Source organism: Neodiprion lecontei, chromosome 6 (genome assembly GCF_021901455.1).
Source record: "Neodiprion lecontei isolate iyNeoLeco1 chromosome 6, iyNeoLeco1.1, whole genome shotgun sequence".
NCBI lineage: Eukaryota > Metazoa > Arthropoda > Insecta > Hymenoptera > Diprionidae > Neodiprion > Neodiprion lecontei.
In genome coordinates, this window is record NC_060265.1 from 27188379 (window position 1) to 27209525 (window position 21147).

General features: G+C 37.1%; 5 protein-coding genes across 8 annotated transcripts; 3 read left to right on the plus strand and 2 right to left on the minus strand.

The window, feature by feature from the left end:
• Positions 1-16: 16 nt before the first annotated feature.
• LOC107225235 (serine/threonine-protein kinase SIK2) lies at positions 17-21003 on the plus strand. Of its 2 annotated transcripts, XM_046743365.1 has the most exons (12): positions 17-171; positions 1233-1439; positions 1662-1808; positions 1900-2220; positions 2314-2437; positions 2687-2910; positions 2999-3147; positions 3817-4349; positions 4483-4895; positions 20169-20255; positions 20377-20522; positions 20645-21003. In XM_046743365.1, exons 2-12 carry the CDS (start codon positions 1314-1316, stop codon positions 20712-20714), a joined length of 2340 nt encoding a protein of 779 aa, XP_046599321.1. In that variant the 5' UTR covers positions 17-171; positions 1233-1313; the 3' UTR covers positions 20715-21003. The 2 variants fall into 2 exon arrangements, with proteins under 2 accessions (XP_046599321.1, XP_015521121.1); XM_015665635.2 differs by lacking the exons at positions 20169-20255; positions 20377-20522; positions 20645-21003 and adding an exon at positions 5968-8822.
• On the minus strand, positions 8628-9972 carry LOC107225213 (39S ribosomal protein L41, mitochondrial). 2 transcript variants are annotated; one of them, XM_015665599.2, is made up of 3 exons: positions 9811-9972; positions 9294-9455; positions 8628-9149 (listed from the first exon to the last, which is right to left on the minus strand). In XM_015665599.2, exons 2-3 carry the CDS (start codon positions 9451-9453, stop codon positions 8824-8826), a joined length of 486 nt encoding a protein of 161 aa, XP_015521085.1. In that variant the 5' UTR covers positions 9454-9455; positions 9811-9972; the 3' UTR covers positions 8628-8823. The 2 variants fall into 2 exon arrangements, with proteins under 2 accessions (XP_015521085.1, XP_015521083.1); XM_015665597.2 differs by having other exon boundaries at positions 9294-9460.
• On the plus strand, positions 10435-14315 carry LOC107225238 (hormone-sensitive lipase). 2 transcript variants are annotated; one of them, XM_046743366.1, is made up of 11 exons: positions 10436-10575; positions 10748-10993; positions 11078-11279; positions 11355-11568; positions 11737-11927; positions 11983-12262; positions 12425-12647; positions 12734-12927; positions 12999-13345; positions 13415-13540; positions 13623-14315. In XM_046743366.1, the coding sequence occupies exons 1-11, from the start codon at positions 10571-10573 to the stop codon at positions 13692-13694; spliced, it is 2100 nt and encodes a 699-aa protein (XP_046599322.1). In that variant the 5' UTR covers positions 10436-10570; the 3' UTR covers positions 13695-14315. The 2 variants fall into 2 exon arrangements, with proteins under 2 accessions (XP_015521125.1, XP_046599322.1); XM_015665639.2 differs by having other exon boundaries at positions 10435-10993.
• On the minus strand, positions 14441-15678 carry LOC107225217 (probable N-acetyltransferase san). Its single transcript, XM_015665606.2, has 4 exons — positions 15462-15678; positions 15166-15322; positions 14826-14992; positions 14441-14716 (listed from the first exon to the last, which is right to left on the minus strand). Exons 1-4 carry the CDS (start codon positions 15467-15469, stop codon positions 14539-14541), a joined length of 510 nt encoding a protein of 169 aa, XP_015521092.1. The 5' UTR covers positions 15470-15678; the 3' UTR covers positions 14441-14538.
• Positions 18460-20162, plus strand: LOC107225241 (tRNA pseudouridine synthase A). The gene is made up of 4 exons (XM_046743367.1): positions 18460-18645; positions 18970-19350; positions 19580-19874; positions 19953-20162. The coding sequence occupies exons 1-4, from the start codon at positions 18594-18596 to the stop codon at positions 20023-20025; spliced, it is 801 nt and encodes a 266-aa protein (XP_046599323.1). The 5' UTR covers positions 18460-18593; the 3' UTR covers positions 20026-20162.
• Positions 21004-21147: the final 144 nt, after the last annotated feature.

Genomic DNA, 21147 nt, shown 5'->3' on the forward strand with positions numbered 1-21147 from the left:
CCAAGGGGATGCCGGCAACAATATGGCCGGCAGTTAGTCGGTATCGAACCGTCTCGCCGCGCGGTTAGTCGCGATGGGCCGATTGAGTGTCGTTTGAATGTACGTGACAACAGGATCGGGCAATTTTTAACCACTAACAGATGGCATGGGCGCTAGGATCCTTTGCATTGGGTAAGTGAATATGTAGCAGTGTCCGTTACTTGCTGCCGTTGATCGCGATAGCTGTAGACCTACGTGGGGAAAGTTCCGAGATTTGATTAAACTTTCACGAACGCTTCCATAGACTGTCATTTTTTTTTTCTTCTGCTCAACACTTTTTCCCCGTCCCATTTCTCTCCTTCGCTAGTCTTTTTTTTTCAAAGTCACAATTGACGCAAGCGTTACGTCAAATACCAGAGTTACACGCACTACGCGCACCGCGGAATCTCTATTTTTGATATTTATAGGATTTCTCGACTTCTAGGTGAACGAAATTAGTAGTGCCGAATAACAGCGTATCGACCGACTATTGATACGAACTAGATACCCGTCGATAAGTACATACATACATGCATACTTAAAGACCGCGCGTACTTTCTTTCTAGTGTTATAATATGGACGTACGTGACGTCAATTATAGTCACCGTTTGTTCTTTTGCGTTGCTGCACTTGTTGCAGGAATCATTTTTATCTCATACACATTATACATACCCAACGATATGTGATCATCGGTGCGTACACGATGACGCACGTTAAACAGATGTGGATCGAAAAAAAATCTAATGTAAAGAAAACACGATTTGAGCCTTTAGGCAGGATCATGTACAATAGTGCGTCATGTACAATAATGTTTTTGTTGAATCCCAAACGTTTATCCGTAACTCATTCTCCGAGAACAAAAATTACATTTTAAGCCTATATGTATATAATTACTATCTCTCATTGTGTTTCTGCTTCCTACAAATTGTATATCATTCGAAGTTCCTTGGTTTCCTGGAAATTTCAATATTCCTCCACCAAACTGCAGGATTTTTTGAAACTGCAGACTGGATATTGAACTTGAATACACGCGTTGCATACAGACAAAGACATTGTACGATTTCAGTAACAATAAAAGCTTCTGCATAGCAGGCAACCCAAATTACATTGAAGTATCACGTGAAGCATCATTTCCTTCTTCAAACACAACTCAAATAAGGCTAATACTAATGCTACAATTATATGGTGCATATATGATTAAATCATTTTTTCAGGTTCTTGTAGAAAACGGTGAAGAAACCAATTAATTGGTTGATACAAATACCGTTCAACGAATTAAGATTAAGATAGAAAAAATGGAGGGTAGCGCATGCCAGAGCAAGAAACAAATCCGTGTTGGATTTTATGACATCGAAGGAACCATCGGCAAGGGTAACTTTGCTGTGGTCAAGTTAGCCCGTCATCGAATCACCAAAACAGAGGTGATTAAGGATAAATCTGATCAAAATCAAGAAAAACATTGAAATTCAAATTTCGATATTATTAATCTAATGATTATCGAACTATGGTCTGGGTCCAAACTCTGGCTTATCAATGCATGTGGCATACTTTGATATTCCATTCAACCGGCTGTATTTTCAATGATGACTTTGTTCAACTGTCAATTATTGTAAATGTAATTACAATTTTGATGTGTATAATAGGTAGCAATCAAGATAATAGATAAGACTCAACTGGACTCGACAAATCTGGAGAAGGTGTACCGTGAAGTAGAGATAATGAAGCAATTGGAACACCCACATATTGTCAAGCTTTATCAAGTTATGGAGACTAAGAATATGATATACATGGTAAAGAATGAATAAAATTTTTCTAGCATTAACTGTACCTATGTATATCTAGATCAATATAACAGTGCAAATTTTTCACTGCATTTCACAGGTATGCGAATATGCAAGCAGAGGTGAAATATTTGATTACATAGCCCGGTATGGTAGAATGGGAGAACCACGAGCACGAGCAACTTTTGCACAAATCCTGTCTGCAGTTGAGTACTGTCATGCGATAGGAGTAGCACACCGTGATTTGAAGGCTGAGAATTTGCTACTCGATGCCCAAATGAACGTGAAAATTGCAGACTTTGGATTCAGTAATAGATTTTCACCTGGGGAACGACTAAGTACATGGTGTGGTAGTCCACCTTATGCCGCACCGGAAGTATTTCGTGGAAAACACTATGCTGGCCCAGAAATTGATGTCTGGGTGAGTTAACTCAGGCATTATGATTATCGATAAGTTTTGATATGACTGCAATCATTTTTCCAGGCAATTGACTGCAACTGTTTATGATTTTAGAGCTTGGGAGTAGTTCTGTATGTGTTAGTTTGCGGTGCTCTTCCATTTGACGGATCTACATTGCAATCATTACGAGATCGTGTATTGAGCGGAAGATTTCGTATTCCATATTTTATGAGTACAGGTAATAAAAAAATATGATATGGTATAATTAATGCTTTGATTGAATGTATATTTCATTACTGCAATGGATGGAGCAATCGACCAGGGCAATTTGTATTATAATGGTTATTAACTTTATCAGTCTAGACTGTAACACAGACTAGACTGTGTAATCAGCCGCAGTTGAAAGTCAGAATCTCTAATCAAAAAAATTGTATACTCAGCAAGTAGACGTAAACGTCAGGCTTCAAGTGGTATCTTTTGCAATTAGATTGCGAGAACCTGATACGTAAGATGCTGGTATTGGAGCCAGGAAAGCGATATACGATTCCTCAAATAAAGAGACATCGTTGGATGTCTGGCATTGTGGATGCGAATGATGCAGAGCTTCCTGGTATTGCAACAGTAACGACAACGCAAACTGTTCAAGAGCCTAATGAACAAATTTTACGTCTCATGCACAGCCTTGGAATTGATGTGACTCGTACCAGAGAGGTGAGTTTATAAAAAAATAGAGAACAGTCTTTGATCAACATTTGCAATGATGATTTCATTTAATTTTAATTGCTCGTTCAACTAACAGTCACTCAGAAACAACAGCTATGACCATCACGCAGCTATCTACTTTTTACTGTTGGAGAAGTTGAAACAGCATCGCAGTACAAATGTTAGTAACAACACCAGTTGCTGGCCTACACCAGGTCGCGGCACAGAAGAGAAGTTTAAATCGAGGTGGGCAAGAATTTGGTCGTTTTCATTTGCGTTTCGTTTTTTTGCTTTTTTCTGAATTTGGTGTTCGGATTCCCAAGTATTATTTGAATCACAAATTAAACTTCCAATCCTGCCTATCGTGGATATCAGTCAGGTTAGATGTTAACAGTTTGGTTTTTATTTACAGCGATAGCTTAGTCGGACGTTGAAGTGATTGATTGGTGTTGATCGATGATCAGTGAGAAAATTGGGGATTTTGTCTGGACAGGTCGGATTGGAAGATCGTGAGCTGTCTCTTTCAGTTTCGGTAACTCTTAATTTAATTTTTTATTTTTTCCTCGCTTGTATCAAAATTCGAAACGGCATCCTGACGCGGCGCTTAGTTGGCTTTGTAATTTCATTCGTATTTTTTTCAAATTAAAAGAACTTATCAGAATAGAAACGAACACAGACAGTTCTTACTAATTGTTCTAATCGTATCATTTGATTGTGAAAAGTTTATTTATATGCGGCAAATATCTGAATATAATAGAGTAAAATGGTTTTTAAGCTATCTATTATTGCATCATCTCCCACACTATTTACTTGAACTCTACCTATATATCAATTTGTATCTTTTATGCTTGTCAGTATGTAAGCTCGAAATGTATAACTGTTTCTGAAGTATAATCTGAGAAAATTTATTTGCAGAACCAGAGAAGACGCTAGCAGGGCTGGGAAGCGGTTTAGTTCAACAAGTTCCTCTACAGATGAGGGTTGCTGTAGCGCGGAGGGAGATTTGGAAGAAGGACCAAGTGGTGACGAGCTGAGAGAAGCTCAAATAAAATTAGAAGAACACCGACTTGGTCTTGACCGAGATATAAGTCAACGAATAGACAGTCAAATGGTCAATCGAAGGTTGAGTGATTATCAGCAACATCATTTTGATAGTCCTCCTACAGACCCTCCAAATCATACGTCCTTGTTCACCGGTGACGGCAGTTCATCATCGGATTTATTTGAATCAAGTTTTGACTCGGGTTGCCCTCCAGACTTTACTGCTACAGGATGCTTTACTAGCAGTTTACCGTCGTGTACTCCGCCACCCCCTAAAAGTCCTTCATTAGTAGCAGCAAGAATATCAAGAGTGTCTCAAGGACGCAGAGCTTCCGACGGAGGTCCACGGTTACTGTTTTGCCCGCAAGGAGGAGGAGATCGATCGGCAAAGCAGCGCAGTATTCAAGGTACAGTTAAATATCATTACATTAGGTGCTATTAAAACGTATCAATTACTGGTCCATCAGAAGATGTGCAAATGGTTATAATACTGCTCTTTCATCCCTAGAGACCGGACTTAACTTTCTTCATGGATTCTAGATTCTGGAAAAGCCCGAGGACATCTAGACCTGGTTCATTTGAGACCACCGGTGACACCAACGCAGGCCCAGCCACAATTTAAGATCCGTGCTGATTCTGGAACACAGTTGCAGTTGCTTGTTCAACAAAGAATGCTGCAGCAGAAGCGAAACTTATATCATCGCCAGCGAGGTGGTGGCAGTCCGACACCAACGCCTGCTGCATCTGGTGCAGGAAATAGACGAAGAGATCATGTGCCCAGACAAGATAGCTATAAGATGGCCCAACGTACACAAATCCTACCACCCTTATCCATGAGCCATGGAGATGGGGAACTCGAGAGGGATAGAGATGAAGAGAGATGGAAGAGTTTGCCCTCTAGATTAGCTGCCGACTGCCAGTTAGCCGAGAGAACACTCCTGTGGAGCCAGCAGGTAATCTCGTAAGAGAATTTTAAGTTATAGAATAACTGGATTATAGAATCGGCAACTATCAAATAGCGTGAGAGATGTGAAACAAGTTTCCCTGAGAATTTTGTACAATATTGGTACGTTATTTTGTGAAGTCGTTGTAACAGATTGTCAAGTTAGGTAAATATACGAAATAAATGAGTAATTCTTGAAATGGATTGACTATTCAGTATATACGCGCTTTATCTGTGATCATCATGCCCGAATTCTATAATATGTTAAATCTATGACACTATATGCTATTTTTTGGCTTAGAACTAGTTGTAGTTTAGCTTAGATACCTGTTACAGAAATGATAGTTGAATAATTGATAATTCGAATATGACTTGCAAACATCATTTAGCTAGTACCTGCGATTAGTTCCTACAGTTATTTATTCATTAGACTCGAATAAACGATTATTTTTATTTAAGTTGTTGCATTTATTATTTAATCTTTCATTTATTACCTCATCCGCATGCTAATCCTTGACCCATAAATATCAAAGAACACATTAGAATGCCACACGCTAGTCAAAACACATCATCAACTAACTAACCGTCTTTCAAGAGATAAGAAGTGAATAATACGTTTATTTACACACAGATAAGATGTGCCCCGACTCCTAGTAGTCAATTAATTTACTTTGTGTAAAACCAATCGATCTGTCGGTTTGATGATTTGTAGATACGTGACAGTTAATTGCTGCTTTTTTAAAAAGTTCCGGGAAAATTCATTCTACAAGAACTTGTGAAATTTTAACTTTATGCAATTGGAATTCCTCATAATTACTCAAATCTAATAATAACATTACGTATTTGATTAATTATTAATAATTCTGCAATGATATTGAATATTTACGGGAACAACTTGCGACGAAAACTCAAAAAAAGTGTTGGATGAATTTGATATTCCTTTAAATCAGTTTCACAGTTATTACAATTAATTTTCATTTGTGTCTTAATAAACGATTACACGAATTGCAAATTTTTCATGCTATGTAGAAGTTAGTCGACAATGAGTTATGTAAATGAATACATAAAAATTATAACAATAGGTAGGACTGGGTGGAGGGGCTTCGTATCTGCCCACTGGTGGAGTGGGAGGTTTTTTGTGGCCCAGCGGCACCAGTCCCCACTCAACAATATTTGAAAACGCCGGAGACCCTATGGAATGAACACCTTGTGTACTGCATACTAGTCCTGACATGCGTTTTTGATATGTATTATATAGTTCTGCGGCAAACAACGCGAAAAACGTTCTGTTGACCTAAAAAATCTCTCGTCTTTTTTGTGAATATGATACATATCTTAAATGGTTTTGTTAAATCGTATCCTTTGTTATTCAAAACAGAAAAACGGAAAGAAAGGAAACAATCTGTTTAGGGGCTCTGTTACCACTTTGACTATTTCAGACGACTATCATAAGTCGTAGTAGACACACTTTTAGCTCTCAGTTTTTTGATTCGGAAATACAAATAACTCATATAATAACTTAAATTATTTTAAAATCAACCAATCTGAAATCTAAATTGAAGAATCATACTGACAAGATCAGGAAAATTTGGAAAAGTTTGAAATCTTTCGGATCATTATTATGTGTTACATACTTAGCTGTTTAGGACTGTAATAGTAGATTGTGCAACAGGGAGGCAGAACAGGTCTTTTTACGCCGAGCATAAGTTAGCATTATGAGTCGTTGGCGAGTGCGTGCACGAGTTGAAGACAAGTATTGCAAATATACGAGATGAGGAAGACTTTGCCTTTATGGAGCACGCAATACTTTACATAGCAAAACTATGGTTTACAACTTTTTTTTCACTATTCGGAGTACAGAAGAGTACACTTTTAAGTAAAGAAGGCAGGCAGAAAAATAAGCGTACACCATATTTGCATTACATAAAATATATGTTTCTTGTATTATTTGAAATTATGGAAGATAGAATCAATGATTGATTACTCGCCAACTGCACAAGTTATCTTTGTCACACATAGATAACTCAATTGTTGATTAGCCATGTTTATCACAGACTGATGATTCAAACTAAAGAAAAAACACCAAGCGTTATTAATATTAACTACTAATGAGGAACCCAGAAACTCGAGTGAAGTAAGTCACTGTCCATTATTTTATCCAATGAGTATATCATTGGGTAATAAATGTTAGTCCATCGATAAAGATTTTAGCAAAAAGTAAAACTTGAATAGATAATAATATGCATGAAAAACGTTATTTTCTGTTGCTACAACAAGTCCGGAGAATAAACTTCTGAGTTTTATCATTGAAATATAATAGCGGACTTGATCAACTTGTGTTCTCTCCTTCAAAAACTATGACAAGTGGAAGTAATGTACTTCTTAATAAGAAAAAAATATCAAACTTTGAGCGAATAAGTATAACTATAAGTTAATTATATTTGATAAATCAGTATGGAAATACGAATTTTTGGACTAAGCAAAGGTAATACAGAAAACGGTCTTACATGATTTCCGCTGGTCATACCAATACTGATGGAAATTAGATACGAATAATTATTATGATAGTAGCAATGAACGTTAGCTAAGGTGTAAGAGCGTAGTGAAAGAGTTCGGAATATCAGTGTAAGCTATGAGATATGATTTAGAGCATACTTTTTTAGAACACTCTGTTTAATAATAGAATCAGAACCTATAAAGAAAAAATTTTAAGATCGAGACAATAAATATGAATTTGACTCTCATTTTTTAATATTTAAATATCGACTATTAAGAATTTTATGCGTTTTTGTACCACTTGAAGCAGATTTATTATTATGTACGTACAAAAGCATAGAAGATATATGGAATCAGTCTCATAATGACTTCTGTATTCAGTTCTCTTCCTTTGATTAGTATATTCATAAGATACTTGGAAGCATTGAAGCAATATCGGCCACGCACAACTGACAACGATTTTACTATTCAAATTTTTCGCCATTTTTTACCCAATAAACAATCAAATTTCGCTCAAAAACTTTTGATAAGCGGATTAATAGCAGATAAGGTAGACTAATTGTTGTTTCACCGTTCATTTTAAATGAGACACTGGGTGTGCATCGCATTATGTTTGAAAATTGAAAATAAACCTGGTTAGTAGCTCAATGATAAATTGAAATAAAGTAAAATAAAGCCCGATTCAAAATGATAAGTTTTATGTATTACACGTAGTTCATAGTGTAAGAATCGATTTGTAAAACGTACTGTTCATTTAATAGCAATAAAATATAATAACTTGAGTTTTTAACAAAAGTGATTTAAATTCTCAGTGTAAGTTCGATTGAATAGGTATTTTGTAAATTGAAACCAATGTATTATTTATCATAAAAGGTCTAAGATGCCATTGATACTAGTCAATAACTACAGTAATTTGTTTAGGTAATTATTTACTATTAACACAAGCAAAATTGAGCTAAGCCACCAAATAAGGCCCAGATTGTTACATTAGTGTGTTAACAAGAGCTAAATGCTGACACAATCTAAATTTATACTTAATTTTTCGACATTTAACAATCACAAATAATAGTAAATAATTACCATATATAATCTGTAGATAAGTATAAGTGTATGTAATTTAGAACGCGCTTAGATTGTAACAAATAAAGAGTATAACAAGCCTTAGTCGAAATCAATTTGTATCGATTCCCATAATCTCGTTTCAAATAAAAACTTGTAGCTTCAGGAAAGTATGCAGACAATAGACTGAGGTTTAACGTGTTTATTTTCACATATGTGAGAATCTAGTTTCTCTATGTGATCGGAAAAACAATAGCGGCTCTGGTATAATAAGAACTCATTTATCTTAACACATCTTCACGTATATCTGGCAGAACGTGATAAATCTACAAAACTACGAATATGATAAAACTAGGTTATACAATACATGGGGAGTAAAGGATTTAATCACCAAAAAGATCACAGCCAGTCTTCCCGGCCAACAGCTTGGCCTCCTCGGCAGTTAGTTTTTCATTTTCACTAGGATTTAAGGGGCTACCATCTTCAGCCAGTTTTTTATTCCGGAAATCGTCGGTAATTTTTTTCGAATACACTGCATCGAACAAGTCTTTAGGGGTGAACTCTGACTGCTGTACTTCAGAGATGTGATAAGCTACATAAGGTTTAAGATTAAAGCCTTCCAGCGATGGAACAATTATTTCAGGTATCATTTCAGGCACTTCGATCCATTTTTCCCCAAGATAGTAGCCAGTGAGTCGTACTCCACGACCTGTAGTATTAAAATGAAAAATATCCTTATTAATGTTCTTTGCTAACCTACCATCGATATTTCGTACTCTGATTGAAGTCTGATCATAAAATTAGTCACCGAGGAAACATGTTGACGATTTTACATATTTTTGGTGTTACTCACGGTCAATAGGAATTTGCGGATGCGGTTTTATCGCCTGTTGTTCCTTGAATTTTTTGGTACCACGCTTGTTATATAAAAGGAATTTCCGAAAGTTACGCTTCCCGTGACAGACACAGCTTGTCGTGATACTCCTCTGTATAATCATGCAGGCAGAAGCCATGGCTAAGCTTGTGAAAATATATCAAAAATTATTCACGACTAATAACCAGACCCAGAAATTTTCCTCTTCTTTCTACTCTGACATTACAGTTACATTTTCTCTACGTGTCATATTATAGCATCAAGGAAAAAATAAGCTACGCCAAAAGAATAAACTAGAGACATGGATTAAGCTTAAAATAGAATTCATCTTCACAACAGTTTGAGGTTAACTTTCATTCAGTACAATATTTGGCCATCGGCTGTCTCAAACATGTGTTGCAGTCAAACTTATTACGATATGAGTAGCGAGTTGTGGACTTAATGATGAAATGTTCTTAGATTAATTAATTATAAAGGAATATCAGTACTTACATACCTGTGAGTACAGAACCTAAGAACACCGCAGGAACCGATATCAAACAGTATCAAATCGAATACACTTAAACACGCGTTGGCAGGTTTCGGAACCACGTGACACAGAATTTACACCTTGCCTTACATTTTGATAGTCAATGGGGGAGCATAGCAGTGCAATTTTACTACTTTTAAATAATAACAATATGAGAAAATCCAATGCAGACAGTTGAAAAATTCAGGATGTAAAGAATTATTCAACTTGCAAATTATTCTCTGATCGATTGTTGTCTTTAAATTTCTATATGCAGCGCTAGCGTACGATATTGAAAATCAACAATTGAAAGTCGGCCACTCGAGTCGTGTGTGTTGCGTGCATGACATTTAAATCAATATGGCGGCCCGCAGGCAAATGTTAAACGTCAATCGACGATAAAAATTTCGTGAACGATGGAAGACCGATTGATACAGTTGGACGATTAATAATTTGCGGAATTCAACGGTTTCAATGATATCGGTTAAGATATTTCAGTGCTGAGTAAACGATTTGTTCATTCTAACCTATTCGACTTTGACCTCAGGGCAATGTTCGCGTCTACGTGTATACACTGTCAACAGGAAGAAGTGACAAACAACAACGGTGACGAAATCATGATTTAACAAAGAAATAGTTCGAACGTATTTTAAATTCTTCCGTCCATTTCTTGTCGTTGAATCGTCCGCGAAAGTTCAAAAGTTTTATCATTAATACACAAATAACAATCCCATAGATAATATATTTAATGAAGTAATCACATTTTCTATTTATTTATTTAAAACTTTGTAATATAAACTTCATATACAATGTCTACATTTGATTATGACTTTGCCAAACCATTCGCTGAGCTAGAACCACCGCATTGGGGTGCTTTGCGTGAGTTATGTAAAGCTAATGCCGAATACTTTGCAACTGATCATAGTGAGGCTGGTTTTCGCTTAAATGCAGCTTTATCAGCAATGCTGGATCACTTGGAGCAGGTCCGTCCGTTGTATCGAGAGATATCCAAGATAGCACCGCTATTTGATTTTGACTCTCAAACACCGGGTAACGGTTATCGAAGTTTTCTCTCAATAGTTGATAAGTGTATATTACATTCCGTCTACATCTGCCGCCAGCTATGCTGCCAGCGAGATTCCGTTTTATTCCGCAAAAGTTATTACATGAGGTATGCGATCTAAATAACGATCGATTCCTGAAGATTATTTCAATAGCGACAATGTTTTCACACATTACGTTTAACTATTTTCAGAGAGGTAGAAGCTTGTCTGCAATTGTTAGCATCTTTGTGCACATGCTTACAACATTTGAAAACTCTTTATTTATGGAGCGATACACCTGTCAATGAAAAGCCCTCTCTGTTTTCTTCGGATTCTCACAGTCCTCAGGAGCTCTTAGATCAAACGGAAAGTGTCAATCAGTATAGTTTTTATGGGAGATGCTTAGGATTCCAGGTATATAATTTTACTAATTTTATATATGAACTTATCGATTTCTTTTGATTCGAGATATGCCATTTATCTTTACAGTTTTGCGACAGCATTAAACGAGTGCTGAAAACAATATCACTTTGCATGGTCTCCTTCAGTGAAGTATATTACGCGAATGGAACGCTTATCGGAAGGTGTACCAATTCGTTAAAATATCTAGTCGATCCAGAGGCAAGGGCACGGCGTATAGTTAATATTTCTCAATGTGCTGACATCAATTTTTGCAAGGACTTCTGGCTGCTCAATGAAACAGGTGCATAATATTGTTAATCAATTACTGCTGAAACTATATTTCTAACTCTTATTTCTAAATTAGTATTTACATTACGAATTACCAAAGTTGAAACTTTTGTTTTATTGTAAATATTCGTTTTTAACACTATTGCAACTACAGACAGGTATAAGTGTCTTAACCTTTCAGATTTGGTTCAACGGTTGCCTGCTATGATGATGCCCACACTTGCAGTAAACCAAATGATTTCAATCCCTCCCGAGGAACTGGTTCTTGAATCTGAAAATGGTGCGATGGTTTCCATTCCCGTACCATGTAGTCACTTAGGAGAGATGCCTCTGTCTGTTCGTCTTCTGAGCTCTCATCACAGAAAAGGGATGGTAAGCCTGTCAGTCTACAGACCAAAACTAACTTTCATATAACTGTATTCCGCAGATCGGCTCGTGTGGAGTTGATCAGTCATTGCCTCTGTCAGAAGGACTGGTGATTCATTGTCACGGGGGTGGGTTTGTGGCCCAAAGCTCACGTTCTCATGAAGTTTATTTACGTGATTGGGCGGTCCAGCTTGGTGTTCCAATTCTGAGTATAGATTACAGTTTAGCTCCAGAAGCTCCTTATCCTCGAGCTTTGGAAGAAGTATTTTATGCTTACGCATGGGCTTTAAAAAATGCCAGTACACTGTTGGGAAGTTCAGCGCGGAAAGTTATCCTTGCAGGTATGCCGTATTTGTGTAAATTTATACAGCTAGAACCACAACTAAATGTGAAAAACAATACTTTGCAATTTTTGAGCATCTACGTTTATGAGAAGCCAAAACACTTCTCGGAGCAATATTATTTCTTTGCCTGGAATAATTATTCATTGGAAATGGTTACAGGGGACTCTGCTGGAGCTAATCTAAACTTGGGAGCCACTTTAAAATGTTTAGAACTGAATGTTCGAAAACCAGATGGAATTTTCATGGCATACACACCAGTTCTGGTCGAGTTCATACCTTCTCCGGCCCGCTTGTTGTGTCTTACGGATCCGCTTCTGCCATTCGGATTTATGATGCGATGTTTGAAAGCTTATGCTTCGGGTGAAAGTCAACAGTCTCAACGGTATACGATAAAATTTTTGTTGGGTGACTTTTCAGTAGAATACTGTGTATAGCGATAGTAAATTAATCACAATTTATCATTTGTAGGGCTAAGGAGAGAGAGAACGGGGAGTGTCAAGCATCAGAGACCGAGTCGTTTGCAGAAGTAAGCGAAAGCGATCTGATAGCACTTGCACTCAGTCCTAATGGTGATGAAACTAATGAAGAGCACAAGTTGCCTTCATTCCCATCTGATTCTACTTTGAACTCGGTCAGTCTTGCTGAAGCTGATGCAGTACAAGGTCAATATTTATGGAGAAGACTTTATTGAGAAGTGAGATATGTGAAAGACATTGACAATTGGTTGTTTCAGTCACCCTAGATGCTGCTACTCCTAGCAAGGCGAATTTGCGAGAACAAACGCAATCGCAGGAGTACATTACTCAGTTCTTAGATTTGTACAAAAATAAATCATCTGAGAATTTAGCAGCCGTCTCAAACGGGGAAAGAACTAAAGAGGAAAAGCATCCACGAAATGAGAAATCGTGGTCTTTATTTGGCTGGAGCTTCGGCGGTGGTAATAAGGCACGATTCCTGGATGCTGAAGGCGAAAAAAGTCCTTCTGATGAATTCGTCTTCACTGTGCCTAGAGATCCACACTTAAGTCCATACTTAGCATCTGGCAGTACATTGGCACAAATACCGCCAGTCAAAATTTTGGTAAATATAACGTATCATTTTAGTATTTCTTTAATAACAGTGGAATAAGTAATTATTTGGTGTGTGCAGACTCTGGAACTAGATCCTTGTTTGGACGATTGTGTGATGTTTGCTAGAAAATTGAAAACGTTGGGAAATCCAGTGACGCTGGATATACTTTCTGGATTACCACATGGGTTTCTTAATTTCTGCTTGGTAAATAGTGTAGAGTATTAAACGCTAATGAAATTGTCAAATTTTATATTACTCCATAAATTGGAAATCTTTTTTTTCTTAGGTATCAAAGGAAGCAAGTGATGGCTCTAATCTTTGTGTAAGACGAATACGAGAGCTGTTGGAATATAAATAGTTATTTACCAATTACCTAGGTGCATTGCGAATTTCGAATGTTGAAAGTTGTGAAAGAGTACTAGTCTTGAATCGTGGATTATTGAAGCCACTCGAAGCACCTGCTTCACATAATAACCATTTAGGTAATAAGCTTCTGGTTGCTAACTACAGGATTCAATTGTTACTACATGTTGGCTTGCACATCTAATATTTAAATGAATTGTATTATATTTATTCTAATGAGCGATCTATTTCTATACATGAATTTAGTCAATTTAGTTGTATTCCAAAATACGGTCATAAGCCGTACAGGACAGGTGAGATTCCAAAATATATGTAAGATCAAGCAGCTACACAATAATTCAAGGTGAAATCTCTTTGAAGTACTTATTATGCTGGGAATGTATATTGAAGTTTTCCAGAAATAATTCATGTGTTATTGGTGATAAGTAACAAATACGTGACGATGCTATATTTATATTACGAACCGGTGAAAGTTACGTGAATTGAAGAATTTCTCCCTACCAGAGTTGAATTTTATCTATGTTGTAACAGATGTAATTGAAAAATTATGAAGCTAACTAAATTTATCTATGTTGTACACTAACCAAACAATAAATGTTCGAGTTTTTTTAGTAAACACCTAGATCGTGTTCAATTTTCAGTGTTGACACTGTTTGTATGTGGTTCAATTCGAATTGAAATTGATTAGAACTGTCCATTTTATTACTAGTGCTAAATTTTTCACGATAGGTTATACAAAAATTGGATATAAGGAACAATTTTTATTGACAATTTGTACAGCAGATAACATTATACGATGAAAACAGATGATGGAAGATTGATACATGAAGAGAATTTATTCATTGACTTGCTGATTGATTTTGATGATTAGCTGTTGTTGGCGGGCGCAAAGTTTTTTGTAACACATGTGCGTCTGCAGGTTCGATACGTTTGTAGTAATGTTTTTTCGTTTCAACAACTTCAAAGCCGAACTTTTTGTAGAAATCAATAGCCCCCTCGTTGTTAACTTGTACGTGGCTGATCAAAAGCAGAAGCAACACGTTAATAAAAGAACTTCATGCGCTCAGTTCAATTTAGACTATGTGTGGAGATTTTGTAAATTAAATAAGTAACTCAAATAACTTACAGGAATATCGAGTCAAAATTCCCGTCTTTAGAGACATAATTAAGTACATGTTGTACCATAACAGTGCCGATCCCCAGTCGTCTATAAGGGTACAAACATCCCAAAGTCATTATATACAAACGGCGCGAGTTCTCTGAGGTATCTACACGACAACACACAGCCCCTACCTGAAATTAGTGTTTGAAGATAAACTGTTTGAAAATATTTATGCTAGTGACATCCGAACTGTTTCATACGTAAATCTGTGTAGCTGGGATTGGAATACCACATGTGTGAAAGGAGACTAAATTTTGCTTGTCAGGGATATATAATTATCTATGAGTCGAATTAAATAACATACCACAATGTCATTATAGTAAGCGAGTTTAGCCAGCTCGCCAGCCTCCAAGACGTCTTTGTAGAATTTCTCGTTATACGAGACAGGAAATACGACTTGATTAAGCAGTTTCAATTGCTTTATGTTGTGGGGTGTAACATCCCCCAATTCTATCTTTGATCTGTGCGTTGATAAAGGAAAATAATTATTGCTATATAGTTGCAAGGTATAATGGGCAAAAATATTTTTAAATACAATTCGTCGAGCATGCAGCAACGGTCGGCAGTCTAACCTCAAATTTGGGACACACGGTTACTCACCTTGTCATTATACGTTAATAGATATTCACCTATCTCAAAATAAATAAATTTCTACAAATAAATGCGTGAAAACGCTAGTCAGGTAAGGTACTGTAGTCGTCAATAAATAATATTCAGATCAAAATGAGCGATTCGTGCGGTACTTCGAATCCCTCCGAAAATTTCGTCTGCAGTCGGAGCTAGGTGAAGGTGGTAAAGATACGAATAGGCGGGATAGGGTTAGTGGACGCCCTGTGAAGATATCTACAAGCAGTATCAGTCAGCAAAGTAGAACACCCCTCATGTCGACGTACCGACAGTCAAAATTGCGATGTTCTTTTTTTTTTTATTTTGCCGCTCAACCGCTAGCACAAGCGTGATTCTGCAGCGGCTGCCTTCAGGTAACTCACGGAATTCTGGGAAGATGAGAAGTTCGAACGTGCTTCGGTCGCGTGCTGAATGTCGAATTTGTGCGAATTTCTGCTTAGTGTGAGGATTTTTTTTGTCATTAACCCGGTTTGTGAGGCTGGCATTGTGAACTGATCGTCAAATAAACAGTTCAAAGTCACCAAGAGGATCGTTTCAGTGAAGTATGCCTGCGACCGGATTTTCTAACGCTGAACAAATGACGATAGCAATTCGACTGTTACGTACTTCAACTGTATGACTAAATTGGTGAAATATTTTCGGTGAATTCATAGAAAAATCATCCGATGCTATTCACTTCAGGACGTTCCATTTTTATTTCGTCGCGTTTATTTCGGGTACGAGAAGTGATATACGATCGCTACAACAAAATGCATAGGTATGTCTAATAGTGTCGTAGATATTTAATATTTGTGCCGATGTGATGAGTTTTTTGTTATTCTGTTGCGTAGTTCATTTCTTAGTGCATCAAAAGTTACTGAAATATTACGAAGAAAAAGTTTTTTTTTGACACGGACAGTCTTTAGTGACGTAAAAACTGTCGCGTGTGTAATGAGTGTGGGTAAAATTCTACTATTTCCTTATAACAGCCTAATTAGAAGTGTGTTACCATTCAACCTGAACAGCTACTACGAGAACTACTACATTCAAAGTATGGAGCAACCTGGAGAAAGTAAGAATACTTAGGGTGATAATTTTTTAATAACTCAAAATAGTCCCTTTGAAACCGAATTTTTGTCCTTGAATAACATGCGGTGAATAAATATGGAAATAGACAACAGTGATAATTAATTAGAGTAGTGAAAATCTCCAGCTTACATGTACGTCGGCACTGTTTGCTAAATTAACTCGAGTTTTGTTTTTTGTCGTTTCCAGAGTTAAGCAGAGACATCCGAGTAACTTCTCCATTACTTGGCAACGTTGGTGAGTTTGCATGTGTTAGGTTACGGGTATTTCCCTGGTTTTCCTCTGTCACGTGGCGTGGCGGTAACAATTGTTACACAAATTGTTTCGATTTCTTGCCTGGATAGGTTCATTCACGATCGCAACGGTGCTTTTCTTTCAGTCAAATCATTATTTTTGCAATCTAATTGGCAGTAGCTTACTTGAATTTAGAAATTTTGCCCGTTGCGATGGATTCACCAGAGGGTTAATTATACGGTCGTTTAATCATATTCACATGATCGTTAAATTGATGAAATTTCAAAGTCTGGCATAATGTAACGTAATCGAATTTCATGCCGTACCTTGAATCATTTCGAATTTTTTACGATTCAGCAAGTACAAATCAACTGCAGATTTAGCTCGCTTAGATAATTACTGATGAGCATACAGGATATGTTACTAATCAATTTTACAAAATGTTGATGTACCAATAGTTTCCAGCATCATTGAAATACTTAAACGAAGTATATTTATTGCACCTGGCTGACTACAGTACAGCAACATTTTGCTCCCTACAGGTGATCAACGAAAAAGTAAGTCACAGTGACCACGGCGCGAATGAGGAAGAATGATGTGTGTTGGAAAAAATGGGGGATCGTTTAGATCGAATATAGGTAACCGGGTACGTAGGTGGTCGTTTTGGGATCCGTCGCTGTGTTAGTGGATTTGCGTGTGAGTTTTTCTTTTCAACATCTCCGTTGGGTGGTTCCGTTGGGAATCAGGCGAGGGTAGGAAGGCCGCGATGTATCGTGATGTTACTAACTTTTTTAATCCACAGCGTCAAACGAACACAGAGATTCCCCTCCTGAAACATAAGAACGACTCCGCGGTACAAAAATCTTGGAATCATTTATAAGCTTATAAGCTTTTTAACCTAACGATATTCGATCCAATTATTCAGTCATTACTAATCATTGCTTTATTCGATTGACCTCTGTGATCGTATGAATGGGCAAAACGCATCTCTGGATCATCTATTGCGTTCCGTGGTACGCTGGATGGGGAGAGATGCTGAGCTCGAAGACTTCGCGTCGAAGAGGACCGCCGACCGTCACGCCACACAATAATGCATGCCTTTCAACCTCCCTTCCGGACTTGATTCGCATCTGAGAATAAACAATCCGCATCGTAATGTGTCGGATTTGAGAAGACGCAGATGCGGATTGGGATTCGACAGAAATTTCCGACAAGTCCTAGATATTTAAGGTTTTTTTACAGATTAATTAAAGTTCTCAAGTTTGACCGCGTCTTTAGCGCGTCGACTTGGTATTTTTTTGGTTATTAAGGAAAGTGGAGCTTTCTTAGAAAAAGTCGAAGGCTCGGTATTTACAAGCCGGCTTAATGTTGATTAAGAAACGTATAATTTTTTCTTGTCAACAGAAATAATAGAGCTAAAGACTGTAGAAGCAAATGATAATAAATTCATTGTAAAGTGAAGAAAAACGCATGATTCTAGATCTTCTAGGTGAATGCATCAGCCGTACCGCTACTACAGATTGCTTACTGATTGCCATAATTGTTGATGTCGGTAAGTTACCATTCAATTCTTGTCGTACACAAATCCCCATAAGGCTGGCTCTCTGACAGAATGTGATTACTCCATGACACCACACCATAGGCGTAGGCGATCACTCAACAGTGTGTGGATCTCTATATACACAGTGGATATAAGTATGTGCATGCTGGTTGTGCAGCTTTTTACTTGAGCATGTCTTGAAGGTATCTATATTTCCTCGCGTGTAAACGAGGTGAATTTTGCGCATAAGGAAACTGCGTCCACAAATGTATCGCTATATTTGCAAGGAGACACTTGTCAATAATCTTTGCTTGTTCCGTAAGTACTAGTCTATTCCATATTATACTTAATTTCAGTCCATCATTACGACTCCTCAGTGCAGGGCTCATAACCTAGTCGCCTATTCGCTGAGAAGTACCAATCGTAATAAATTTTTCTTCATCGTAAACATTTCGAATCCGTTAGACTTGTTTATCGATAATAGCCGTATGCATGTTGCGTGTTACATCTCTCAGTATTCCAATAAAAGGCATATTTCATTATTGCATAGAAGTTTTGTGTTTTCTCTTAGTGTAATTCAAATTTTCCACACTTTGAGATTTCACTTCATTGTCTGAACATAACCTGTCAACTTTTCCCTAGGGTCTTTTAAATGCAGGAAAATGTTCTCTGCCCTGGCCCCAGTTGTCGATGAGAACGTCGCTGTTCCAGTTCTGGATAACAAAAGGCTGATAGAAGAGCCGCCAGAGGATAGCGATAACAAGAAACAAAAATTGGATAATGCGGACAGAGTGAAGAAGCGAAAAGTGGCAATGCTTTTGGGTTATTTGGGAAAAAATTATTACGGTATGCAGAGAAATCCACAAATGAAAACGATAGAGGAGGACTTGATACAGGCTTTACTCCAAGCAAAGCTCATAAATGATGAAGCTTTTGAAACTATACAGACAATTCAGTTTCAAAGAGCCGCTAGAACAGACAAAGGTGTTTCTGCAGTCAGACAGGTTGTCTCTCTGAAACTACGTAAGATTAAAATACTTTTGGCAAATACGACTGTGCATGGAATTTTTAAGATACGCTTGTGGTAGTGAGTTAGCCGATCTGCGAAGTAAACATATCTGACTCTTCGACTACTTTCAGTATTCAACATGTATACTTGGCCTTGAATTACCTAATAGGCGACGTTTTGTACTTAGGCGAGATATTCAAAGTTATATCAAGGATTGATTCACCATTCAGATCATTTTCACAGCTGAGCATGGGAAGAAGGAAGATATAAATGCGTTTTTGCCCGAAGAAATCAGAGTTTTTGGAATAAAGAGGGTAACGAAAGGTTTCAACAGTAAAAGCAGCTGTGATGCTCGGTCTTATATCTACACGATGCCAACTTTCGCTTTTGCAAAAAAACCGCCAGATTCGGAAGTGCTAAACGAGGAATATGACGTTGATAAAAAAATTGAGGAGCTTTCTGTTATCAATGGTGAACCATTCCACAAGTACCGGATACAGCCAGATGTACTTGAGAAGGTCCAATCGGTGCTGAAACTGTATGAAGGAACTCATAATTTCCATAATTTTACATCAAAAGTGTAAGAGCAACGAGCTTATAGAATTTTCCTTTTCAGGTTTACGTTAATAGCGCGAATAACAAATGGTGAATTTTTATTCGCAGAAAACCATTGGATCCGTCTGCAATGAGATATATGATAGATTGCTCGTGTAGCGATCCGTTCGTCATCAATGATATGGAATTTGTTACTCTTAAGATCAAGGGGCAAAGTTTTATGTTGCACCAAATTCGAAAAATGGTTGCATTGGTTATAGCCATTATCAGAACTCAGACATCGGAAGAAACTTTGAATGCAGCTTTTGGACCAGGGAAGCTAGACATTCCGATGGCGCCTAGTTTAGGATTAGTTTTGGATCAGGTTCGAGAAAAATACGATATCTTCATTAATTTCTTGAATTCTGGAACCGCATTTGTATTTTTACTTTCTGCAAAAACGCCTTGTTTTACTTGTTCAGTTGAATCATATTTATCGCCACTAGGTTCATTATGACAGATATAACAAACGATATAGTTCGGATGGAATTCACGAGGCTCTAGAATGGCCAGAGGTCAATGATGAGATTGTCAAATTCAAGGAAGACTACATACTGAACTACATCTGTGAGAGCGAGCAGAGTGAAAAGTCGTATCCTTGATCTGATGACTTTTAGTGACAATCTATACTTTTATTCATCTTTCATTTTATACTCTTGTCAAAGTTAGAAGTTTCATCATACACTTCCAAGATTTTCCTTAATCGATTCCTAGGATGCTTCAATGGTTGGCTACACTGTGCAGACATAGCTACGATATCCGCGAAGACAGCGTTATCAGTTAATGTCATGCTTCCAAATTGATTATCAATTATAATATAATAGATGCAATATACCCTGATTTAATAACACGTATAATGTATTAAATCCTTGACATACAGTATTCTCCTCATTTCTTGTTTTACATTCTAATAATTATTATTGTAAATAACGGATTGAATTGAAGAGAAAATTAGTATGAGCATATGTGAAAGTAAGCAATAATGCGAAAAGGATTAATCAATTCCATATTTGCTGGAATGGTTTTAAATTTACACAAACTAATTAAGGTTAATAAAAACCAAAATTAATGTCGTCGAACTTGTTAATTATTCAGTTATATTTCAGCATAGTATTGCGTAATGTTTCAAAAATAGAAGCGGCCATTTCTCTTTCGATTTACTGACGATTCAGAAATTTGTCCAGATGCGGTATTGATGATTATAAAAAGAATTATTT

Bases quoted from the DNA above. Each gene is read 5' to 3' on its own strand.
- LOC107225235 (XM_046743365.1), top strand. From the start codon at position 1,314: ATGGAGGGTAGCGCATGCCAGAGCAAGAAACAAATCCGTGTTGGATTT. The intron at 2,438-2,686 runs GTAATAAAAAAA...TTTTGCAATTAG, and splicing joins TCCATATTTTATGAGTACAG to ATTGCGAGAACCTGATACGT. The intron at 3,148-3,816 runs GTGGGCAAGAAT...ATTTATTTGCAG, and splicing joins GAAGAGAAGTTTAAATCGAG to AACCAGAGAAGACGCTAGCA.
- LOC107225213 (XM_015665599.2), bottom strand. From the start codon at position 9,453: ATGGCTTCTGCCTGCATGATTATACAGAGGAGTATCACGACAAGCTGT. The intron at 9,150-9,293 runs GTGAGTAACACC...TTAATACTACAG, and splicing joins TCCGCAAATTCCTATTGACC to GTCGTGGAGTACGACTCACT.
- LOC107225238 (XM_015665639.2), top strand. From the start codon at position 10,632: ATGTCTACATTTGATTATGACTTTGCCAAACCATTCGCTGAGCTAGAA. The intron at 11,569-11,736 runs GTGCATAATATT...TTAACCTTTCAG, and splicing joins CTGGCTGCTCAATGAAACAG to ATTTGGTTCAACGGTTGCCT. The intron at 11,928-11,982 runs GTAAGCCTGTCA...TGTATTCCGCAG, and splicing joins CTCATCACAGAAAAGGGATG to ATCGGCTCGTGTGGAGTTGA.
- LOC107225217 (XM_015665606.2), bottom strand. The intron at 14,993-15,165 runs GTATGTTATTTA...CACTAATTTCAG, and splicing joins CTTACTATAATGACATTGTG to GTAGGGGCTGTGTGTTGTCG. The intron at 14,717-14,825 runs GTAAGTTATTTG...GCTTTTGATCAG, and splicing joins AATTTTGACTCGATATTCCT to CCACGTACAAGTTAACAACG.
- LOC107225241 (XM_046743367.1), top strand. From the start codon at position 18,594: ATGTATCGCTATATTTGCAAGGAGACACTTGTCAATAATCTTTGCTTG. The intron at 18,646-18,969 runs GTAAGTACTAGT...ACTTTTCCCTAG, and splicing joins CAATAATCTTTGCTTGTTCC to GGTCTTTTAAATGCAGGAAA. The intron at 19,875-19,952 runs GTATGAAGGAAC...TTTCCTTTTCAG, and splicing joins GTCCAATCGGTGCTGAAACT to GTTTACGTTAATAGCGCGAA.